General features: G+C 34.5%; 1 protein-coding gene across 4 annotated transcripts in view; it reads left to right on the plus strand.

The window, feature by feature from the left end:
• The first annotated feature begins 9,664 nt into the window (after positions 1-9,664).
• Positions 9,665-24,750, plus strand: part of LOC117333625 — a 28,144-nt gene continuing 13,058 nt past the window's right edge. Inside the window, exons 1-4 of one of the 4 annotated variants that reach the window (XR_004533964.1) lie at positions 9,665-9,785; positions 13,653-13,732; positions 18,987-19,107; positions 19,819-21,274. Coding sequence is in view for 1 of the 4 variants with exons in the window: in XM_033893025.1 (XP_033748916.1) it covers positions 19,880-21,121 (1,242 nt within the window). In the remaining 3 variants the exon portion in view is untranslated. Of the gene's footprint in view, positions 9,786-13,652; positions 13,733-18,986; positions 19,108-19,818; positions 22,291-24,750 lie in introns of those variants that run through there. The other 3 variants (XM_033893025.1, XM_033893023.1, XM_033893024.1) reach the window with 3 other exon arrangements.

Here is a 24,750-nt window from a genome sequence, read left to right on the forward strand (position 1 = left end):
TGTACCTATAATAGATTACAATATAATGTACCTATAATAGATTACAATATAATGTACCTATAATAGATTACAATATAATGTACATATAATAGATTACAATATAATGTACCTATACTAGATTACAATATAATGTACCTATAATAGATTACAATATAATGTACCTATAATAGATTACAATATAATGTACCTATAATAGATATTACAATATAATGTACCTATAATAGATTACAATATAATGTACCTATAATAGATAATATATTACATATAATAGATTACCATATATGACTAAAATAAAAATATAATGTACCTATAATATATTACAATATAATGTACCTATAATAGATTACAATATAATGTACCTATAATAGATTACAATAGAATGTACCTATAATATATTACAATATAATGTACCTATAATAGATAACAATATAATGTACATATAATAGATTACAATATAATATACCTATAATAGATTACAATATAATGTACCTATAATAGATTACAATATAATGTACCTATAATAGATAACAATATAATGTACCAATTATAGATTACAATATAATGTACCTATAATAGATAACAATATAATGTACATATAGTAGATAACAATATGATATACCTATAATAGATTACAATATAATGTACCTATAATAGATTACAATATAATGTACCTATAATAGATTACAATATAATGTACCTATAATAGATTACAATATAATATACCTATAATAGATTACAATATAATGTACCTATAATAGATTACAATATAATGTACCTATAATAGATTACAATATAATGTACCTATAATAGATTACAATATAATGTACCTATACTAGATTGCAATATAATGTACCAATTATAGATTACAATATAATGTACATATAATATATTACAATATAATGTACCTATACTAGACTACAATATAATGTACCTTTAATAGATTACAATATAATGTACCTATAATAGATTACAATATAATATACCTATAATATACTACAATATAATGTACATATAATATATTACAATATGATGTACCTATAATAGATTACAATATAATGTACCTATAATAGATTACGATATAATGTACCTATAATAAATTACAATATAATGTACCTATAATAGATTACAATATAATATACCTATAATATACTACAATATAATGTACATATAATAGATTACAATATAATGTACCTATAATAGATTACAATATAATGTACCTATAATAGATTACGATATAATGTACCTATAATAAATTACAATATAATGTACCTATAATAGATTACAATATAATATACCTATAATATACTACAATATAATGTACATATAATAGATTACAATATAATGTACCTATAATAGATTACAATATAATGTACATATAATATATTACAATATAATGTACCTATACTAGACTACAATATAATGTACCTATAATAGATTACAATATAATATACCTATAATAGATTACAATATAATGTACCTATAATAGATTACAATATAATGTACCTATAATAGATTACAATATAATGTACCTATAATAGATTACAATATAATGTACCTATAATAGATTACAATATAATGTACCTATAATATATTACAATATAATGTACCTATAATAGATTATAATATAATGTACCTATAATATATTACAATATAATGTACCTATAATAGATTACAATATAATGTACCTATAATAGATAACAATATAATGTACCTATAATAGATTACAATATAATGTACCTATAATAGATAACAATATAATGTACCAATTATAGATTACAATATAATGTACATATAATAGATTATGATATAATGTACCTATTATAGCTTATAATATGATATACCTATAAAAGATTACAATATAATATACCTATACAATCTGCTTTACGGTCCCATCTCTTTATGACTTACCGTTACTCGCGGAAATATGATTAGTTAGTATATTACTTACTGTTTCGCGAAGATCGACTGCCAGTCATTGCTGTATCTGGACATCGAGAAAACTTCGTCCTCGACCTCTCAGCCATCATTAATACATCAGCCTTCATTAATAATCCCAGTTGGGCTTGAACTATCGGACTAAGGGGACACCCGCCCGCGTGTTCAGGACAGAATTATGAGTTTTACATCAGGGCTTTAAGAAGGTCGTTTGTGAAATTTATCTTATACATATGTGGGCCTGTAAGTCTCCACTTTAACTCGTGCAGTTTGACCTCTGTTTCACAAACTTTATTAGTACACAGAATTTACTCATCCATGACCGACAATGACATAAACGTACGTACATATATACAAACACTTACACAATATTTTAACAGACCCGCAGTTTGTCTAAAGTTATAAATCACCGTGTAGTTTGTGAACAGTTATTTCAAGCTATAAATCACCGTGCAGTTTGTGAGCAGTTAAGTCATTTTACAAAATGTTATGTTAACTTATATGTATCACTCTTGTTGGCCCGGATGGGAGCGCACGAGAGGTACTGCGGGAGGAATCCGGAGAAACCGGGAGAAACCCACGTGCACGTAGTCGAGCATGTGACCATATACCTTTACACTCCATGTGACAACGTCTATTTCCGGAAGTAAAATCGAAAAAAACTAGGAACTTGAAAAATGATGAAAATCATTAAACCCGGTTGTTAGACAATTGTGGTCGAAATCGTATGATAACGACATGCATTACATTTTGTCTAATACAACCTCAATGATTCTCCATTTTTTTCATTATGAAGTTTCTTTTCCTTAAGCAGTTCCTGTATAAACCAATTGTATCTAAATATATATATTGTGTACGTCGTTTATTAACCCTAATTTGTAGTGTATCCTAATGTACAACATTTATCTTATTCCTAGTTCTTTAGATCTGTCTGTCTTCCTGTCATTGTTCTTTGCTTTCCTTTATTTATAATCATTATAAGTAAACTGTGTCGCTATCACAATCTTTGTAATATATATTTGTGGAGGGGGCTTTTATAAGTTTTTTTTTTTTTTTTAAAGTTGTGCCAACTTCAATTGTGTCTAAACAATAAAATGTGTACAAATCAAATCAAACTATGTTTTTTTTATATTTAAAAAGTATGATAGAAACGTTTTGCCATCAAAACTTGTTCGACTAGTTTTCCACTGTTTTAAATGATATATGAAAACTCTTTAAGTACTAATAATTTAATTTTGTATGAAACATCCATTTTCATTGGCTGAAATAATTTTATTATACCTCCATAACACAATTTTTGACGCTGCGAAATGTAACGTCATTTTTGATTGGCTGATGACGTTGCGTAATAATTTATCACAGAAAAGAGTTCGCCAAAGAAAGTGAAATATCTTGGTGTGTATAAGACGAAAATAAATTATAAGAATTAACATTAATTATTTTTTTCTGTTATACAGTTATAACATAAAAAACGTAGCGGTTTATTTAGAGTACACTCCAGTTTTTTCTGTTATGGCTGTATAACAGAAAACATGATTGATGTTAATCCTTAAATATTACATATTTGATTTCATATTCCTTATCAATACCATGTACACCAAAAAATAACAGACATTGGATGGCAAGGAATCATAATACAATAGGCTTCTTCTATTTTCTGTGTTGAGGGAAACCAAACAGACTTAACATGGAAGCATTCCCAGAAAAAAAAAGCAAAATTATTTCCCTGTCATCAAAACTAAATGATTTCTCTGCCATCAAAACAAAATGGTTTCCCTGCCATTAAAACAAATTGGCTTCCCTGCCATCAAAACAAAATGGTTTCCCTGTCATCAAAACAAAATTGTTTCCCTGTCATCAAAACAAAATGGTTTCCCTGCCATTAAAACAAAATGGTTTCCCTGTCATCAAAACAAAATGTCCCTGCCATCAAAGCAAAATGGTTTCCCTGCCATTAAAACAAAATGGTTTCCCTGCCATCAACAGAAAATGGTTTCCCTGCCATCGAAACAAAATGGTTTCCCTGTCATTAAAATAAGTGTACATCTCTCTTAATCTAATAACGACTCTTTATTCGTTTAGTATTGGTATATATAATTCTATATTTACATTCTGTGTTGCATTTGTCTATATGTCGATAGTAAACCAAATTGTATTCATGAGACTATATACTACAATTTACACTGATTCGGTCAGTGTAGGAATATAGTTCCAAATGTTGTAGGTTAAACAATGGCCGCCAGTTACTTTCGGCCTAGAGAGCTTTGGAATGCTATCATTTATTTACAGAAGCCACAACGAAAAATAAAGCAACATCACAAGTTATGAGAGTATCATTTTATAATACGAAAAATGTAGTCAACACGAAATTACTGTAAGTGCCACTCTTGATCTATACGAAATATGATCAATTTGTAAATGTCGTCACACTCACAGGGGCTCGTTCCGAATTTTCAGAAATGCAAGATACGACAACAATAAAAACAATCTTGTATAAATATCGGGAGTATCGACATGGTTTCCGGTTAAATATGTGTAGGCCTAGTGGATTTTAGTTTTGTGATTATTCACTGATGTCAAAGGCCTACCTTACAAAATCGAGCCCCTGTGAAGTTGAAAATCGTCTGCTAAGTTAGCCTAGCGACACTGAGTTGATCGGTTAGACTGGAATCTGTTTCGAACGAAATATCCTTGGAATCATTTCCCCTACTGTCAAGACGACTTTCATTTAGAATCTAAACGCTGGTATTCTTGTTAAATTAACGTAAATCCAGTCGATAGAAACATAAGTGTTTCCGAGGAATTGAGTCTGTCGTGGGCAATGCCCGTTCGAACCACATCACTTCTAAATGTTAACTTTATATCATTGCGCAGAAAAAACGGTTTCGATTTTGAACAATCAGAAATTATGCAATTGTGAACAATTTGGCGATACCTACAAGCGTATATGAAATAAAAAATAAAGCCAAATGTAACATTTTAAATTGAAATTGTGTCTCATCTGTAATACTTTCATCTTTACTGAAAGTAAATAGAAATATCTCATGTTTCCAGAGGTATTTTGTAACAATTCATGCCATTTCAATTGACAGGTTTCTGGCAAACTTTTTATTAAGACATTGGAAACAAACATGTTTTTTGGCTTTGTTATGAGTAGATACGTACAAAATTGATTAACAGCATGGAATATTAATATTTCCAATGTCATTTCTAATGATTTTTAGTGAGAAGGTCTTTAACAGCTAATGTAAATTTCCTATTCTTATTCTCTGGAACTTCTGGTCCAGTTTTTACAAAATAGGATTTTTTTTGATTTTTTTTTAGTTTTGTGGTATTTTGGTAATTCTACTCCTTGACTGGAAAATCATATTTTTCTTTGTATTAATTGAACGTTGACATTTAGTGCAAGACGACTCAAGTTTATTCAATGATTTTTATAGAACCTCAGGAGAATCCGACAAAATTAGCAAGTCATCTGCAAATTATAAGCTTCCAACTTACAGATTTCAAAATCAAGTCATTGTAATTAAACTTTTCATATTCAACAAATGTACTAATGTAGTAAGTAACATTGATAGCACAAAATTTAAACACAAATTGTTCGAAAAAAGTCGAAAAACACATACGAGTTGCTTCCCTTGTACCATTGTCGTTAATTCAATTCGATAGACTTGTTTTATGATTGTACGTATGATAAGTGATATACATTGTAACCACAGCCGTCTGCTTCTGGTTGGTATGAATAGAGAAAAAATATTAGCACTACGTATGAGTAGCGTCTAATATTCTTTGTCTATTAATACCATCCAGAAGCAGACGCCTGTGATGTATCATAGTAACACAGATGACAACGGAATACAAATGTATAACTTTTGTGCCTACAGGGCCTCGAATCACAAGTCAAAATATACATAGTGTAATATTGTCAATTTTGATTAAGCTCAGAACAATGAAATGTGGGGAAAACAACTTTGATGAGTTGGTGGGCACCATAAAACACGATCTTATTTCACACCGGTTAAGCATGTTTTTTTGTGAGAGAGAGAGAGAGAGAGAGAGAGAGAGAGAGAGAGAGAGAGCACCGTGGAGAAGGTTAACGGACTTAGAGGGCGCAGGACTTGCGTCCCTTTGCATTAAGGGTCGTGGCGACGCACTCGGAGGGAGCGCGAAGCGTGAATATGGAGAGATGCGAGCATGAACTTTTTAGACCCGATCTCGGAGAGAGTGATCGATAGCTAATCTAATTTTAATGATTTTGTGCACCTGAGGTTGTATACATTATCATTAAGTATAAAAAAACAATTATCAGTTGATGTTATAAAACACTTAATAACATTGAATAACTGAAACCAAGACAATTCCACGTGCCCCGACCAGCAGGGGTCAAACGATATACCCAAAAACATCCAAAAACTACACAAAAACACCCCAAAACATCTCACAAAATCAACACATTATAAACACCGTTAGAAATTGCTATGTATATATTAACTATCTTCATAGATTGAAACTTCAACACCGACACTCGTATGCATTGTTATTTATACTCTTCGTGTTAAAGATAAACCTTGTATATTTCTATGTACATGTATATGGCTATAGTCTATTTTGGGAAAGCGGCCGATTTATTAGATGATTATTTATTTCATATTACAGCGAAAATGTTTTTACTTGAAATAATTAATATTATCAATATAAGTCATAAGGTTAATAAAATACTTATATTATAATATAATTAAAACTTCTCTCAGTGATCATTTGGACTATGTACTTGTATGGATCAAATGATCTTATTCCAACCGATGAAAAAGGGTTTTCAATTCCACCCCCCCCCCCCCCCCCCCCACCCCCACCCCCACCCCAGCCAGACACAACATTTATACATTTATACATTGACATAAAGTTAGTTCCCATTTATTTAGACAAGGTAATATTAAAGGTACAAAGGTACACATATAAGCGGGACAGGTAAATGTCACCCGATCAGTAATCTATTCAACGCAAATTGTATACATGTTCAGTCAGTCAGAACTTGACAAAGTGACCAGTCTGGGACCATCTTGAAACGTTGCACCGACACTCGTACGCATTATTATGTATACTGTTTACATGTATAAGCGGGAGGGCGGCATGTGTAGTATAACATGCATGCTTTGTCGATAAACAAAATTTTCTATCGTCGAGCGAGAATAACATTTCGTCACATAGACGTAAATAGTATTTTCACTCACACAATCAGTCTTGACAAAGAGACAAGTTCGTACGCATTGTTACGCATATTGTTTTTGCAAATATTAACCTTGTATATATAAGGCTATAGTCTATTTTTGGTATGTGGTTAATTCTTAGGTGACCATTTAAAGGTTTAAGTGAATATTAATTAATGTTTTAGATATAAGTCATGACATATTGATACTTTAATATTTTTAAAACTGGAAAAGGAATTTTGATAGCTGTAATAAAAACTTAAGGACCTTGACCACACAATCAGCAAATATTACTTGTAATTGAAATAGTTTGTACAAACAGAAGCATTTTGTTTCCTGTGTTTCCTTTGAAAATGAGACACACTCTGTTCACAAAGGCCCACCAACACTTCATAATAAACCAAAATGGTTGTTTTGTCTACAGACAGAATACGTAGAAACTTTAAAAAAAAATCTATCTCAAAACATGTCCATAGTTATGCTTTTTATGTTTAAACATATGACATTTACAAAGGTATTATTAGCCTCGAATTCTAAAAATTTCTTTTAAATTTTAGTTTTGCAAACTCACCTACCATATGTAACAACAGACCACGTCAGAATGGGTAGGTACATTGTACATGTGTCAATGATTTTTTGGTATTTATAATCAATGCTCAGGTAAAATATTGCTAGTTCACGAAATGGCTATAGATGTTTTGGAAGGGAAAACAAATCACATTTGATTTGCTAATAGAGGGTAATGTAGAGGTGAAATACAGGTAGTATGGCCTTGGATGGTAAAATACAGGTAGTATGGCCTTGGATGGTAAAATACGGGTAGTATGGCCTTGGATGGTAAAATACAGGTAGTATGGCCTTGGATGGTAAAATACAGGTAGTATGGCCTTGGATGGTAAAATACAGGTAGTATGGCCTTGGATGGTAAAATTACAATGTAACTTGGGGTCCATGACGGGTACAGTATACCTTTGTAATGGTAACATTACACCGGAATCCAGTTTCATTTTACCCAATACGGTACCTCACCAGCAAAACCTGTTTTTACAGAAACAACATGTTGGTGACGGTAATGTTATTTCTACAAACAACATGTTGATGAGGGTAATGTTATTTTTACAAACAACATGTTGATGAGGGTAATGTTATGTCTACAAACCAACATGCTGGTGATGGCAATGTTATTTCTACGAAACAACATGTTGATGAGGGTAATGTTATTTCTACAAACCAACATGCTGGTGATGGCAATGTTATTTCTACAGAAACAACATGTTGGTGACGGTAATGTTATTTCTACAAACAACATGTTGATGAGGGTAATGTTATTTCTACGAAACAACATGCTGGTGATGGCAATGTTATTTCTACGAAACAACATGTTGACGAGGGTAATGTTATTTCTACGAAACAACATGCTGGTGATGGCAATGCTATTTCTACAGAAACAACATGTTGATGAGGGTAATGTTATTTCTACAAACAACATGTTGATGAGGTAATGTTATTTCTACGAAACAACATGCTGGTGATGGCAATGTTATTTCTACAGAAACAACATGTTGATGAGGGTAATGTTATTTCTACGAAACAACATGCTGGTGATGGCAATGTTATTTCTAGAGAAACAACATGTTGATGAGGGTAATGTTATTTCTACAAACAACATGTTGATGAGGGTAATGTTATTTCTACGAAACAACATGTTGATGAGGGTAATGTTATTTCTACAGAAACAACATGTTGATGAGGGTAATGCTATTTCTATAAGGGGGCCGCGGAAGCCGAGTGGTTAAGGAATCCCGACACCTATCACTAGCCCTCCATCTCTGTGTTGCGAGATCGAAATCTACGTGGGGTAGTTGCCGGGAACTGCCTGTATGCCAGTGGTTTTTCTCCGGTACTTCGGCTTTCCTCCACCTCAAAAACCTGGTACGTCCTTAAATGACCCTGGCTGTTAATAGGACGTTAAACAAAATAAACCAAACCAAATAAACCAAAGTTATTTCTATAGAAACAACATGTGAGTGACGGTAATGTTATTTCTACAGAAACAACATGTGGGTGACGGTTATGTTATTTCTACAAAACAACATGTTGGTGACGGTAATGTTATTTCTACAAAACAACATGTTGGTGACGGTAATGTTATTTCTACAGAAACAATATGTGGGTGACGGTTATGTTATCTCTACAGAAACATGTTGGTGACGTTTTCACTGATATACTGTATATTCATTTCATGCAACTGCTAAAAGAAAAGCACTTGTGGGTCAGTACAAAAAGGAATGATCCTCCGCCATCTTGTATATTGTACATGAGTATGGATTGTGTATAATGTAATTGTATAGCCTACCCTACCTATATGCCAATGCTGTATTGCATTTTGGTAAATAAAAAAAACCTTGAACATATATCGACGCGTTGGTAGCCTTTGTAGACAGTTTGATAAATATTATCCAATCAAACAACGGGAAGATATATGAGTCATTCACGTGACCAGGAAGACAAGGTGACGGGTATACGTATGCACTGCACAACAGACGGGGCATTTCATCAGACAAGACGCTAGCTGAGACATTCACCACAAATTACGCCGCAGGTTAACCTACCAAGACATTTAACAAGCGTCTGACAAAACAGGTAAGATTTTGCTCAGCATTTCGTTCACCTGTATAATGAGGTCGATAGGTACAATATATATGTATTACAATTGTAATCATACAAATATGAATTAGGTATGATACTGTATTTCAAACTAACGATATTCAGGAAGGGTCGATTGAAAACGATATAGAATGCGTTGTACAAGTTACATTTTCAAAATGCATTGTCTCTATCAGTTTTAAGTTTTTGAATCCCAAATTGTCATAATACAATAATAAAGATACACAAGCGTATCGAATAGTTTTAACTACAAATCAATCAGAAGTGAATTGTTTCCTAAATTGTTCGTTATTTGTCTCTTCGCTTTTGTTAAAATCCATTACAGTTAAACCACAGTCTAAAAAGGAGAACGACTCCCATTGCAATTTTACTTCACTAGACCGAGAAATGGATTTTTTTTGAAGTTTGAACTATACCAAGTTTACATATTCATAGATGTGAAAGAGAATACCGGGTACCTAGCATGATTTTGAAGTATAATCAAATGCCAAATTAAGAGTGACTTGGATATCAAATTTGAAAAAGCATTCTGATTGGTTATAGAAAATGTGTTTAACCAATCAGAATGCTTGTTCAAATTTACCGCGGCTGACACAACATGGCTACTCAAGGGGAAAATCTGCTATCCGTATGCATAAAAAGTCCCGGGGCCGTCGATAGGGTGCTCGTATACATAAAGTAAGTGTATGTAATAGTTGTATTCGGTGATCTGATGAAGCGTACCTCTTGATTAACCCGTGGACTTCGTATTTAAAGCTTTGTCCAATAGAGTCAAAGTGTGGTGACCCCGATACGTCAACTTGTCCGACTAAACAAAATCGAGGGGATTTTGAAGTTTCACGCCCGATTTCGTAAACTAATATCGAGAAATCAACAACATGTTATAGCTTATTTTAAAGATTGACCATTTCTCTTCAATTTAAGTCCTACTTCGAAAAAATTCACCCAAAACAACCGAAGCTACGGTACTTAGAAATAAATACATCAGATTTCAAGCCTGGGGGAGTTCAGAACCTTTCTCATTTATATGTACTCTATATGTTATTATTTTATAAAACGAGTCAGGCACCTGTGTCACAACATAGGTAAATGAAACACAGTATGTTGATTGATGTACGTAAGTGGACCGTTGGTTGGAACACAGGGGCATGTCTAGTTTATATTACAAAAAATAGTCAGAGGTATTTCTGACTATTTTTTTGTAATATAAAACTGGACATGCCCCTGTGGTTGGAATATGTGCCAAGTCTCTGTACTTTACAAATTCAAATCCCACCCAAACTTAATTTAAATTCAATCTTGAAAGGTTCTGGTATAATTACTAGTGTTAATTAGATGATTGGCTAAACAAGAACACAACAGAAACAACAAGATTGAGTGTGTTGTTCTTAGTCCTTCCGTAAAGTACGCATGTAGACAACAGTATATGTAGTTCCCGGTCATGGAGTTCACGGTCGTTACAGATGATACAAACATACACAATAGTATATTGTGCCCTATCAGGTAGTTCTTTGTCCTTACGTGTAATGTACACACGTAGACAACAGTATATTTACCCTGTCAGGTAGTTCTGGGTCATTACGCGTAATACAAACGTAGACAACAGTATATTGTATCCTAATTCCCTATACTACGAAATCCAATTTCGAACGGAATTTAAGATGCATGCTTTCATGTTGTATGATTTTTCCTGCGATTTTCGCTATAATATGTACATTTTTACCTGACCTGGCCCGAAGGACCGCGGCGTCCTTCGTCCGTACGTCGTCCGTCAACAATTTATTCAAACAGCTTATGCTTCATAACCACAGATGAGAATTTAATACATGAAGATGCTGACCCAAAAGGGCACAAGGGGCATCAAAAGTTTAAAGATAAATACAATCATGATGTAGATATAGGCCGCGTATTCTTCCCCCACCCAAGGGACTTGGATTATTTAAGAACAATCATGTTGTACAAAGAATCCTTTGGGTCTTTGTACACCTTTAGGGAGTTTGGAGTTTCCGGATTTTATATTTGTAACCATTGAGATCCCCACCTCATGGTCACTATAAATGTGCATCATATTATATGTTCCCACAATACGGACATCAATAAAGCTACTTCAATTGTAATAATAATGGACGTATTTAACTACTGAACAGGTCCTCTATAATTTTGACATACTCTATCCCAGACCAACACAAACCGCTCCATTTGAGCCGAGAGCCGTGGTTTAATCTGTCGAATCATTTTTTAAAAATTATACAACGATTGCATATACATAAAGACACTAATAATCGACATTATGGAAAACCAGCGAGCCACCAAACCTTATAACGTTGTTTTTTTGTTTTGTTTTGTTTTACCGGAGAAAGGAGGTGCACCAGCACTAATGCTTCAGATTTCTTAATTTATTCTGCGAAACGAGGGCTTTTTTCTTTAAAGTCTACTGCGATACACGTCTGCATATACAATGTATAGCATTATTTAAAAGTTAAATTGTATCACGATACACGTCCGTACAGTACATATTTAACAATTAAAGTGTACCACGAAACACGTCCATAAAGTACATATTTAACAGTAAAAGTGTAATACAAAACGCATCCGTACAGATAATATGTAAAGTGAAAATGTAAACATGATACCTGTCTCGTACAGTACATAATTGTCATTCATTTTAAATGTACTAGAATACACCTCCGTACAATCAATATTAAGAATTTAAGTGTATCACGATATATATATATGTACAGTACATATTTAATAGTTAAAATGTACCGTGATACACGTCTGTACATTACATATTTATCAGTTAAAGTGTACCAATAACTGTGTACAACGACACACGACCGCACGGTGTGTACCACGATACAGTTCTGTACAGTGTGTACCTAAAAAACGCATCCGTTCAGTGTGTACCACGATACACGTCCGTACAGTGTGTACCACGATACACGCCTGTACAGTGTGTACCACGAAACACGTCCGTAGAGTGTGTACGACGATACAAGCCTGTATAGTGTGTGCTGCGATACACGTTCGCACAGTGTTTAACACGATACTCATCCGTAGTGTGTACCACAATACATGCCCGTAGTGTTTACCGAGATACACGTCCGTACAGTGTGTACCACGATACATGTCCGTATAGTGTTTACCACGATACACGTCCGTAGAGTGTGTACCACGATACACGTCCGTACAAAGTGTACCTAGATACACGTCTGTACAGTGGGTACCACGTTACACATCCGTACAGTGTGTACCACGTTATACATCCGTACAGTGTGTACCACGTACACGTCCGTAGAGTGTGTACCACGATACACGTCTGTACAGTGTGTACCACGAAAACACATCCGTACAGTGTGTACCGAGATACACGTCCGTACAGTGTGTACCACGATACACGTTCATACAGTGTGAACAATGATACACGTCCGTACAGTGTGTACCACGATACACGTCCGTACAGTGTGTACCTAGATACATGTCCATACAGTGTGTACCACGATACATGTCCGTACAGTGTGTACCACGAAAACACGTCTATACACTGTGTACCACGTCTGTACACTGTGTACCACGATACATGTCCGTACAATGTGTACCACGATACACGTCCGTACAGTGTGTACCACGATACACGTCCCTACGGTAGGTAATTTACTATTTAACACTTAAAGTGCACCAAGATACACCTCGGTACGGTGCATATTCAACAGTTAAAGTGTACCATGATGCACGTCCGTTCAGTACATATTTGACTATTCTTTTCCCAAACAAACCCTGTTAAATATGTTGTATTGATTGAATTTAGCCTCACATCAATCGCATTTCATTCTTTCCTCACAGTGAGCACGCTAAGTGTTGACCTGAGCCTGACACTACTGCATCAGTTTCGTCGTGAGAAGACAACCATATCGGACTTACCGGTGAGTACAAAAATTGTGAAGAAATAAGTGTCCTCTGGATTTGCATTGTTAGAACGTAGAACCGTGAAAAATATTGTCTAACCAGTCACATACACCATAGATCTATTTGTGGTAAATGTTAATTAGCGCCCCTTAGCGGAGAGAATAGGCATAAAAGTACTTCAGAGTAAATGTTGAAGGGAAATAAATCTTAGTTGTTACCTCTCTCCAATCGCTGTAACAATCCTGTATCCTAGGAGTGTAGATTGTGCAAAGAAAACTGCTCTTAAATGAATATTATACCGGACTCCGTTTTTAATCTATTTAACATTAAACCTGAAATTAAGAATGCTGTGAAGAAAATATGTTTAAAGATCATGAAGTTACAATTTTACACTCACAAATAACTTTTTTTATTGTACGAGTGTCCTTTGGTAATCACTCCATCCGTCCGTCCGTCCGTCCGTTCATGTGTCTACAAATTTTGTTCCTGGTCATAGCTGTGGCATATGTTTACATTTATGTACATGCAACTTAGTCAAAGTGTTCAATTCACAAAAATACACACACTGATATAAAGAGTCAAGTCAAATCAAGGCATTTTTTTAATTTAAATTTTATTTTTTTTGCATTTTTAGCTCAGCTGGTCCGAAGGACCAAGGTGAGCTTATGCCATACCGTAGCGTTCGTCGTCCGTCCGTCGTCTGTCGTCCGTCAATACTTGACTTCTTCTTCATAACCAATGATCAGAATTTGACCAAATTTGGTCACAAGCATCCCTATGAGATGGGGACTCAAAATTGTATAAATGGTGGGACTGACCCCCCAAGGGTCTGAGGGGCGGGGCCATAAGGGGTCAATTTGGATCTATTAATATTAACGACTTCTTTTCCGAAACTGAGCAATGGATATAGCTCATACTTGCCTGATAGCATCACTTTTGGGTGGGGATGCAAAATTGTAAAAATGAAAGGGCTGACCCCCAGGGGCCTCAGGGGCGGGGCCAAATGTGGTCAATTGGGCTATATTGATATAAACGACTTCTTTTCTGAAACTGAACAATGGATATTGCTCATATTTGCCTTGTAGCATCACTATTAAGTGGGGATTCAAAATTGTGCAAATGGTGGGGCCGACCCCCCAGGGGCCTGAGGGGTTTGGGCCAAATGTGGTCAACTGGGCTATATAGATATAAAAGACTTCTTCTTTGAAACGGAGCAATGGATATTGCTCATATTTGTCTAGAAGCATCATTATTGGATTGGGATTCAAGATTGTACAAACAATGTGGCTGAGGGGCGGGGCCAAAAGGGGTCAATTTGGTTAAATTTATATAAACAACTTTATCTCTGAAACTAAGCAATGGATATCACTCACATTTGTATGGTAGCATGGTCATGGGGTGGGGATTCAAAATTGTACAAATTTTAGAGTTGACCCAAACTGGGAACTGAGGGGTGGGGCCAAAAGGGGTCAATTTGGCTAAATTGATATGAACAACTTCTTCTCTGAAACCTCATAATAAACTGGTAGCATCCTTTTTGGTAAGGTTTTATAAAGGAAGGAACTGACCCCCTGGGTTACAGATGACGGGGTCAAAAGGGGCCAATTGGTTAAACAACTTCTATCTTGAAACTAAGCTACGAATATCACTCACATTTGTGTGGTAGCATCCCTATGGGGTTGCGCCAAAAGTCAATTTCATTTCATGGATTAATGCATTTTTTGGCATAAAAACCTCATGTGCCCATATAAAATGCCTATGGTATACTGACAAAGCAATACTAGTGACAAATATACTTAATCATCATTCTTGTTTCATATCTCGTGAAATCAAGGTGAGCGATACAGGTCGTCTGTTTTTTTTACTGATGACTTGATGAAACAAAGCTGTTCACAATCAAATAAGGAATCAACTTACCAAACGTCAAGGTCATCGAGTCAAAGGGCAAGGTCAAATTCTGTAGTTTTTCACTGAGGATTATTATGTTGTGACACTATGCAGCAATGCTCGTTAGATTTGAACAAAAGGACATGTGATCATAGGTCAAGGCGACTGGCTCAAAGATCAAGTTTAGTCAAAGTTTGGATATTTTCACTGCTTAATATTTTATATACTCTATGAAACAATGCGGTTGGAATTTAACATGATGTCATCTGATCTTTCATCTCACCAAAGGTCATGGTTACTAGGTCAAAATCAAGGTCAAATTGTGTCTTCATTATTGAACATATGTGTGTGTGTATCACACTATGAGAATATTTTGAACAGATTTTAAGAGCAAAGGTCATGATCAAATGCCAAGGACATGTTTTGTATATTTCCACGTGTAAACATTTTGTTATGGACTTATGAAGCAAGCTTAGTTTGAATTAAAGGTTTAGTCAAATAACAAAATATCTTAGTCACACTGGATTAAAGTTTCTTTGTGCTGTTATGAACTCGGTCAGCAGCCAGGGTCATTTTGAGGCTTTAGTAGCTGGTGGCTACCTCATTGAACAACATACACAGTTTTGTCGCATTAAGGGTAGAGTGTCTTGCTAAATGACGTCAACACAGACTGTATTGTTTCTTAGCTTCCAAAGAAACACAAACCAAGACACTCGTACGGACTGAGCTATTGCAGCTTCTCACTGCATTAAAGGTCAAGGTCATTTGTGTACAAAGGTCAAAGATAAAGTGGGTTTCTGATTGCAGCCCTGGCTCTTGAATGGGGAGGTTTTTACATTGAAATGAAAAAAATAATATATTAATATTCCACTAGTATTTTAAATTTTGTAAGCCCAGTCAATATCGAGGTTGAATATTTTGCCTCGTTGCGATTGTTTTTGAAGTCTAAACATCAAACGTCAGCATTGCTGACCAGTACGTATTCTAGTTTGATACATTTCCCAGTGACTGTCAAAAGGGGATCTTAAATCAGTAACTATGTGATACAAAATATATCAAAGGAGTTTAATAAATATAATAATTTTACGAGTTTGATTAATTCCATACGACATAACCGCGAGTGTATGATTCCTGTTTATGACATAACTGATAGTATGAGTATAAATGAAACTTACATGTCTAACACTAATGTTATACAATTATGGACTTTTTACTTGGTTAATATGCTCTGATATTAACCAGAATGGAACTAATATTGACCGAGGCGAAGCCGGGGTCAATATGGTTACATTCTGGTTAATATCAGAGCATATTAACCAAGTAAAAAGTCCATAACTGTTTTATTATATAATCAAAGTATATATATTCTATGATGAAATGATAAACGTACTCTACTCAAAGTCCAAAGTCTCAACGTCCTCTGCCACGTTTTTTTTTTTTTTTTTTTACAGCCGAGTCTTTCGCTCTTCTTGTGTTTATGGAATCCTTTTCTGTCATTAACTTGTTAATGTTCTCATCGTTTAGAGACGCAAACCGCATTTTTTTAGGACTCGAATCCGGCGAAACAGTAGACGCAGCCATTTCCTATGCGTTGCTATGGTATAACGTAACTTCCGGTAGGGTATTTCCAGAATCTATTTTTAGCGGAGGTGTTATTAACTTGTTTTTCGTAATCTATTTTTAGCGCCGGTGTTATTAACTGTTTTTTTATATTCACTGGTTTTGCTTTGGAAACCAGTTAATATCGCTATTATCAAAAGTCACGTGTTAGCGATTTAGCCAATGAGAACATGGATAAATACACATTATATAATAATATTAAATAAATCACACTGGTGTTATTACACCAATCAGATTGATGTTATTACACACATCACACTTGTGTTATTACATACATCACACTTGTGTTATTACATACATCGCACTTGTGTTATTACATACATCACACTTGTGTTATTTACACACGTCACTCTGGTGTTATCAAACACATCACAATGGTGTTATTACACACGTCACACTGGTGTTATCAAACACATCACAATGATGTTATTACACACATCACTCTGGTGTTATTACACACGTCACACTGGTGTTATCAAACACATCACAATGATGTTATTACACACATCACTCTGGTGTTATTACACACGTCACACTGGGGTTATCAAACACATCACAATGGTGTTATTACACACATCACTCTGGTGTTATTACACACGTCACACTGGGGTTATCAAACACATCACAATGGTGTTATTACACACATCACAATGGTGTTATTACACATATCACACTGGTGTTATTATACACATCACACTGGTGTTACAACAAACATCACACTGGTGTTATTACACAAATCAGATTGGTGTTATTACACACCTCACACTAGTGTTATTACACATATCACACTAGTTATTACACACATCACACTGGTGTTATTACACACATCACACTAGTGTTATTACACACATCACTCTGGTGTTATTACACACGTCACACTGGTGTTATCAAACACATCACAATGATGTTATCACACACATCACAAGGGTGTTATTGCACACATCACACTAGTGTTATTACACATGTCACACTGGTGTTATCAAACACATCACAATGGTGTTATTACACACATCACAATGGTGTTATTACACACATCACTCTGGTGTTATTACACACATCACTGGTGTTATTACACATGTCACACTGGTGTTATTACACATATCACACTGATGTTACAACAAACATCACACTGGTGTTATTACACACATCACACGGGTGTTATTACACATATCACACTGGTGTTATTACACACATCACACTGGTGTTATTACACACATCACACTGGTGTTATTACACACATCACACTAGTGTTATTACAAACATCACACTTGTGTTATTACACACATCACACTGGTGTTATTACACACATCACACTGGTGTTATTACACACATCACACTGGTGTTATTACACACATCACACTGGTGTTATTACACACATCACACTGGTATTATTTTACACATCACACTAGTGTTATTACACACATCGCACTGGTATTATTACACACATCCCACTGGTATTATTACATACATCATACTAGTGTTATTACACACATCACACTTGTGTTATTACACACACCATACTAGTGTTATTACACACATCACACTGGTGTTATTACACATATCACACTGGTGTTATTACACATCACACTGGTGTTTTTACACACATCACACTGGTGTTATTACACACATCACACTAGTGTTACAACACACATCACACTGGTCCACTCCACTATTTCTGATTAATTGCAGTATGTGCCAGTAACATATGTGATGTATTTAAGCCGAATAAATATGTTAATTTTACGTACGTTTGTATCCCCCCAGGCAGCCCTCCCTCTCTCTCAGACGACACTATTCTTCTCTCAGAGGACAACATTCTTCTGCAAAGAGCTGAGAGAACGGAGCACATAAAATATATTACGATAAACTGGACTTGAACTAGTCGGTGAGTATAGAGTACATTTTTTGCGTTCTTTTTTAAATCTCGTTTTCTGGCTCAGGCTTCCATTTGCTCTAATTATCCTTGTACAAACACTTTTATATGTTAGATAAATTACTGAGATAATCATTCCGGGAACAGATATAGAGGTTCTTTCAAAGACTGTAGTAGTTTGTGGCTACCCCACTGTGCAGCTAATGGGAGGGAGTGGTATTAAGTTTACTTTTGGTAGACTGCCTTGACTGAACAACTGCACAAGAGGTTCCCTGATCTCTGTTTACAAGTTTAAAAAGTTTACTTTTCTGATTTTCTGCACGAGCAGAGTTATCTGTAATTATTTTCCTTGTCATATTGGAATATCCTAGAAAGAAGACAATATTTATGCATTATGTCATGTATGGGTGTGATCCACAGTATTTTGGATGTTGGTTTGGTCAATTTACATATATGCCATAAAATGCCAGATTATTGGGCAATATATGTGTATACAAATGCATTTCAAAACACCACTTCATGTAATATAAATAAATACTTGTTCGCGATGTTTGAAATAAATTTAATCACGAAAAAGCTGGACTGTTTAGTCCACAAAAAGTATGTGTGAACTATCTGCTGACGTTTTGATTTTTTTAGGAATCCTATATATGTGTGTTACTCATTGTGTATTATATCAATGTTGATGTGTGTTACTTATTCCGCCATTTCATTGTTATACAGATACACAAGAGGATCCAGAGTGTCGCCGAACTCCATCTTGTCACGCTAAATACTAACAAACATGGCTTCAAAATCCGGCCAATCAATTATCAAAGCACAGTATCATTTTAGACCAAAAGGACAACTTAAGTGTGAGGTCCACAAACAAAATGACATTATCTTTTTATGCCAGGACTGTAAAATGTTAATCTGTTCAAAGTGCTCGATCACTCTCCACAAACATCATATAGACAGTTTTCTGGAGATATCTGACATCAAAACACAGCACAATCAAATACTCCAGGACTTTGTCAATGAGACAGAAAATGTAAATATTCCAAAACTAAACCAAGAAATCATCTCATCTCGAACAAAACTGACTTCGTGTAAACCTTTGTACGATAAATTTCGCAAAAACATCATCGACAATACTAAAAAATGTAAGTTAGAGTTAGACAAAATCACTGAGGATTATATCGCTCTTTGTGACAAGATGGAGGTGGCGGCCATGGACCTAATACAGACCCACATCACAGACCTGGAGAGTAGACTGGAAACTTTGAGGGAACTCTCATCAGAGTATAAACAGACTCTCCAGACAGGAACCGCTGTACTCGTGTACGACTCGGTAACAGAAATCCGGGAAATGGATCCAGACATCCCACCGACACCTAACATAGACATGGCCGAGTTTACTCCGGGTATGGACAGACTAAGTCACTTGAAACAGGCCCTCGGGAACCTCAAACTTCCTACTGACCATCTCCAGGTAGGATCGGCAACTAGTGGTCACTCCGACCAACGTCCAGTAGTCCGACCAAAACAATCTACAGAGACTGGTCAAGCGTCCACTGGAGAAATCCGGTACAAACTTCGTGACCGTCCAACCGTCATGTCCCAGTTCCCATACCCGGGTAACATCTGGTCGATCTGCCCTACATCTGATGGACGTGCGTGGCTGTGTGACTATACCAACACAGTAAATCTCATCGACAACCAAGGTCAGGTCATACAGACGATACAACACAGCAGTAACATCAGGGACATCAGTCTGGACCCCACCACAGGTCGTCTGTGGTTCTGTTGTTTTGGTGATAACACTATCTGTGAAGTATCTACATCATATACACCAGTCACAAGATTCACTACAGAGGATTACCCAGTCAGACTGTGTGTGACCAGGGAGGGTCGGGTAGTGGTGGGTACACGGGGTATAGGAAAGGGGTACAAGGTAGGGGTGTATACAGTGGACGGTCAGGTGTTACATACATACATTGTGGGGGGGGTACGTACCGTCAATATCACAATGTGGTGTTACAGGTAATATAGCTGTAGTAATGGATGGTAAACGTATCATCGTGTACAACTCAACACTCCAGCCCCTGGTCCAGTACCGGGGGGAGGGGATACGGGCCCAGGGGGAGGGGATACAAACCTGGGGTTGGATTTTTAACTGGATACTGTTAACACCAGACAAGTTTGGTCCTCGTACAGTTGTATATGACAGTAAGGGTAATATTGTTATTGCTGACGAGACAAGGAAAACAATAGAACTGATAAGTGGAGCAGGGAAGTACATAAAAACTCTTCACACAAACAAAGGATACCAGGGAGTAGTAGGTATACAGAAGGGTGATGTGTTGTGGTCACACTTAGTGTTAGATACAGGAAAGTGGGGACTCAAACTCCTCAAGTATTATAGTGACTGAGTGACACAACCTTGAGTGAGAATACAGACAATTTATATCAGTGGACTTAAACAACATTAACTTTTTAGTTCGATATCATATCTTACTTTTATCAACGTTTATCTACACATTACATCAGAAATGTAATTAATGTTGAAATATTTTGTCGTTATTTTTTCGCGTTGTTTTAAGCAACACAATTATATAAAGGATGTTAACCACCCAACTGATTTGAAAATGTTGTATATTTTAACAGAGACCGTTTATTTGGAATACGTGTAATCTTAGTTGACTTAGTACATGTGTATTGGGTTTGAAACTTGTAACCACGTCACTGTGATACATTTCAACTACCGTAATGAAATCTGAAATCAACACTCCTGTATCTGTTTTAGGTGTCTGTGGATCTTACCAAAACTATTTTACCCACAAATACTTGGTATGACCCCGAAATATATTATTTTTGTCCCGATACATGTACAACATGTACTGTAGTACAGCCATTGTCACTGTTTATAATATGTATCCAGTTTAGTTTGAGGAGGTCATGACCCTGTCTAGACCTGTTGTGTACCAATCATTTGTAAATATTTATGTTTTATGTCATTAAAATTACCGCATTGATACTTATTAAGTGATGTATAATATGGATGTTCATTTTACGTGACGTCACGAATTGTACCACCATTGTTACAGTTTAATATGTAGTGTCAACAGGTCATGACCCTGTCTGGTCCTGGTGTGTACCAATCATTTGTAAATGTCATCGTTTACATGTAATAAAAGTTACTGTTACGTTACTGAATTGTTGTTTTATATCATTTCAATTAATCCACAGAAAATCCAGGCTGGAAAAGTGCGGAAATTTGAGTTGACGGACAAACAGACAGACGGGGAGGAAACCTATATCTAAATAGTAACAGTGACCTTTACCTTGACCTTGATCCCTAAACCCTGAAACTCGAACTGGACCAGTAGGTATTCATATTTTACTAACATACCTTGAAGCATGACTGAGAAAAGTGCGGAAAATTAAGTTCACGGACTATAGCCCCCACCCCGATTGAGAAGTGAAGTAGGATTTCCCACTACCTATATCTACGTTCATTTGGTAATCTACTATGGAAGTGGCAGTTTGCAGAGAAAATCGTTCATTGTACGTTTATTTTATTCAAATACATTTTTCCTCCTATCCCAACGTGTTTATCTTTATACTAAATACTTCATATTTTATAAAATTTTGAAAAATGTCTTTCAAATATGATCAAGAATAATCACATAGTAGTAAAACACATTAAAAATAAAACGTGACCTTTTGGTGATTCGAACTCCGATCCTCAGTCGAGTTAGTGTTAACATTTGTTGTATCAAAGAGAGTACTTTGATGTTAAAAACTGAAAGAAGAAACCATTCCTTTAGTTCTATACATATCATTTTATATTTGTGGAATTTTCTAGCCTCATTATGCAGGACTTGTTTTATTTTGATTTTTAATTAAAAAAACAAACAGAAGTCTTGGTAACTGTAACAAACGATAATTGTGGTATTTTACAGGAACAATATTTAATTGTTGATAGCATTGTTGATATTTCCCTTCGGTTTACAGTTATAGTCACTTTGACGTATCACATAAAACACATGAACCACAGCGGAATCTGGTTCATCCGGATAAAAGTTTCCGTACTAACAAGGTTCCGCTGTAAATATACATTACTGTTAGACACGTCTGATCCTACGGAAGGGGTCATGGGGTCATTTCTAGTGGCCGGGAAGGATAGATAACGACACTTCGGAATGAAATTTATTAAAACTTAAATACAATACCGTATACAGTATATATATACAATTATGTATACAGTATATATACAATAATGTATACAGTATATATACAATAATGTATACAGTATAAATACAATAATGTATCCAGTATATATAAAATAATGTATACAGTGTAAATTCAATAATGTATACAGTATATATACAATAATGTATACAGTATATATACAACAATGAATACAGTATATATACAATAATGTATACAGTATATATACAATAATATATACAGTATAAATACAATTATGTATACAGTATATATACAAAAATGTGCACAGTATAAATACAATAATAGATACAGTATCAATACAATAATGTATACAATATGAATACAATAATATATACAGTATCAATACAATAATATATACAGTATCAATACAATAATATATACAATATGAATACAATAATATATACAATATGAATACAATAATATATACAGTATCGATACAATATTGTATACAGTATAAATTCAATAATGTATACAGTATCAATACAATAATATATACAGTATAAATACAATAATGTATACAATATGAATACAATAATATATACAGTATCGATACAATATTGTATACAGTATAAATTCAATAATGTATACAATATCAATACAATAATATATACAGTATCAATACAATATTTTATACAGTATCAATACAATAATCTATACAGTATCAATACAATAATATATACAGTATCAATACAATAATATATACAGTATAAATAAATTAATGTATACAGTATCAATACAATATTGTATACAATGTAAATACAATATTGTATACAATATAAATACAATATTGTATACAATATAAATACAATATTGTATACAATATAAATACAATGATATATACAGTATCAATTCTATATTGTATACAGTAGACATACAACAATGTATACAGTATAAATACAACAATGTATACAGTAGACATACAACAATGTATACAATATAAATATGATACTGTATACAGTATCGATACAATAATATATACAGTATAAATACAATAATGTATACTATATGAATACAATAATATATACAGTATCAATACAATAATATATACAGTATCAATACAATAATATATACAGTATCAATAAATTAATGTATACAGTATAAATACAATATTGTATACAATATAAATACAATGATATATACAGTATCAATACTATATTGTATACAGTATAAATACAACAATGTATACAGTATAAATACAACAATGTATACAGTAGACATACAACAATGTATACAATATAAATACAATACTGTATACAGTAGGGCTAGTCGGCAAATGGTATTTGCGTGTTTGTTGTTGCATTAAGTAGAGAGGAGACTATTTTCGGACACTTAGTAGATATCCTTTCCTCAAAGAGTGTAAGGTCGTACGAGTTATCTCCCTTCCTGAGACTTTACGCGGCATTACGTACATTTGTATACACT

This window comes from Pecten maximus, chromosome 8 (genome assembly GCF_902652985.1).
Source record: "Pecten maximus chromosome 8, xPecMax1.1, whole genome shotgun sequence".
NCBI classification, from domain to species: Eukaryota; Metazoa; Mollusca; class Bivalvia; order Pectinida; family Pectinidae; genus Pecten; species Pecten maximus.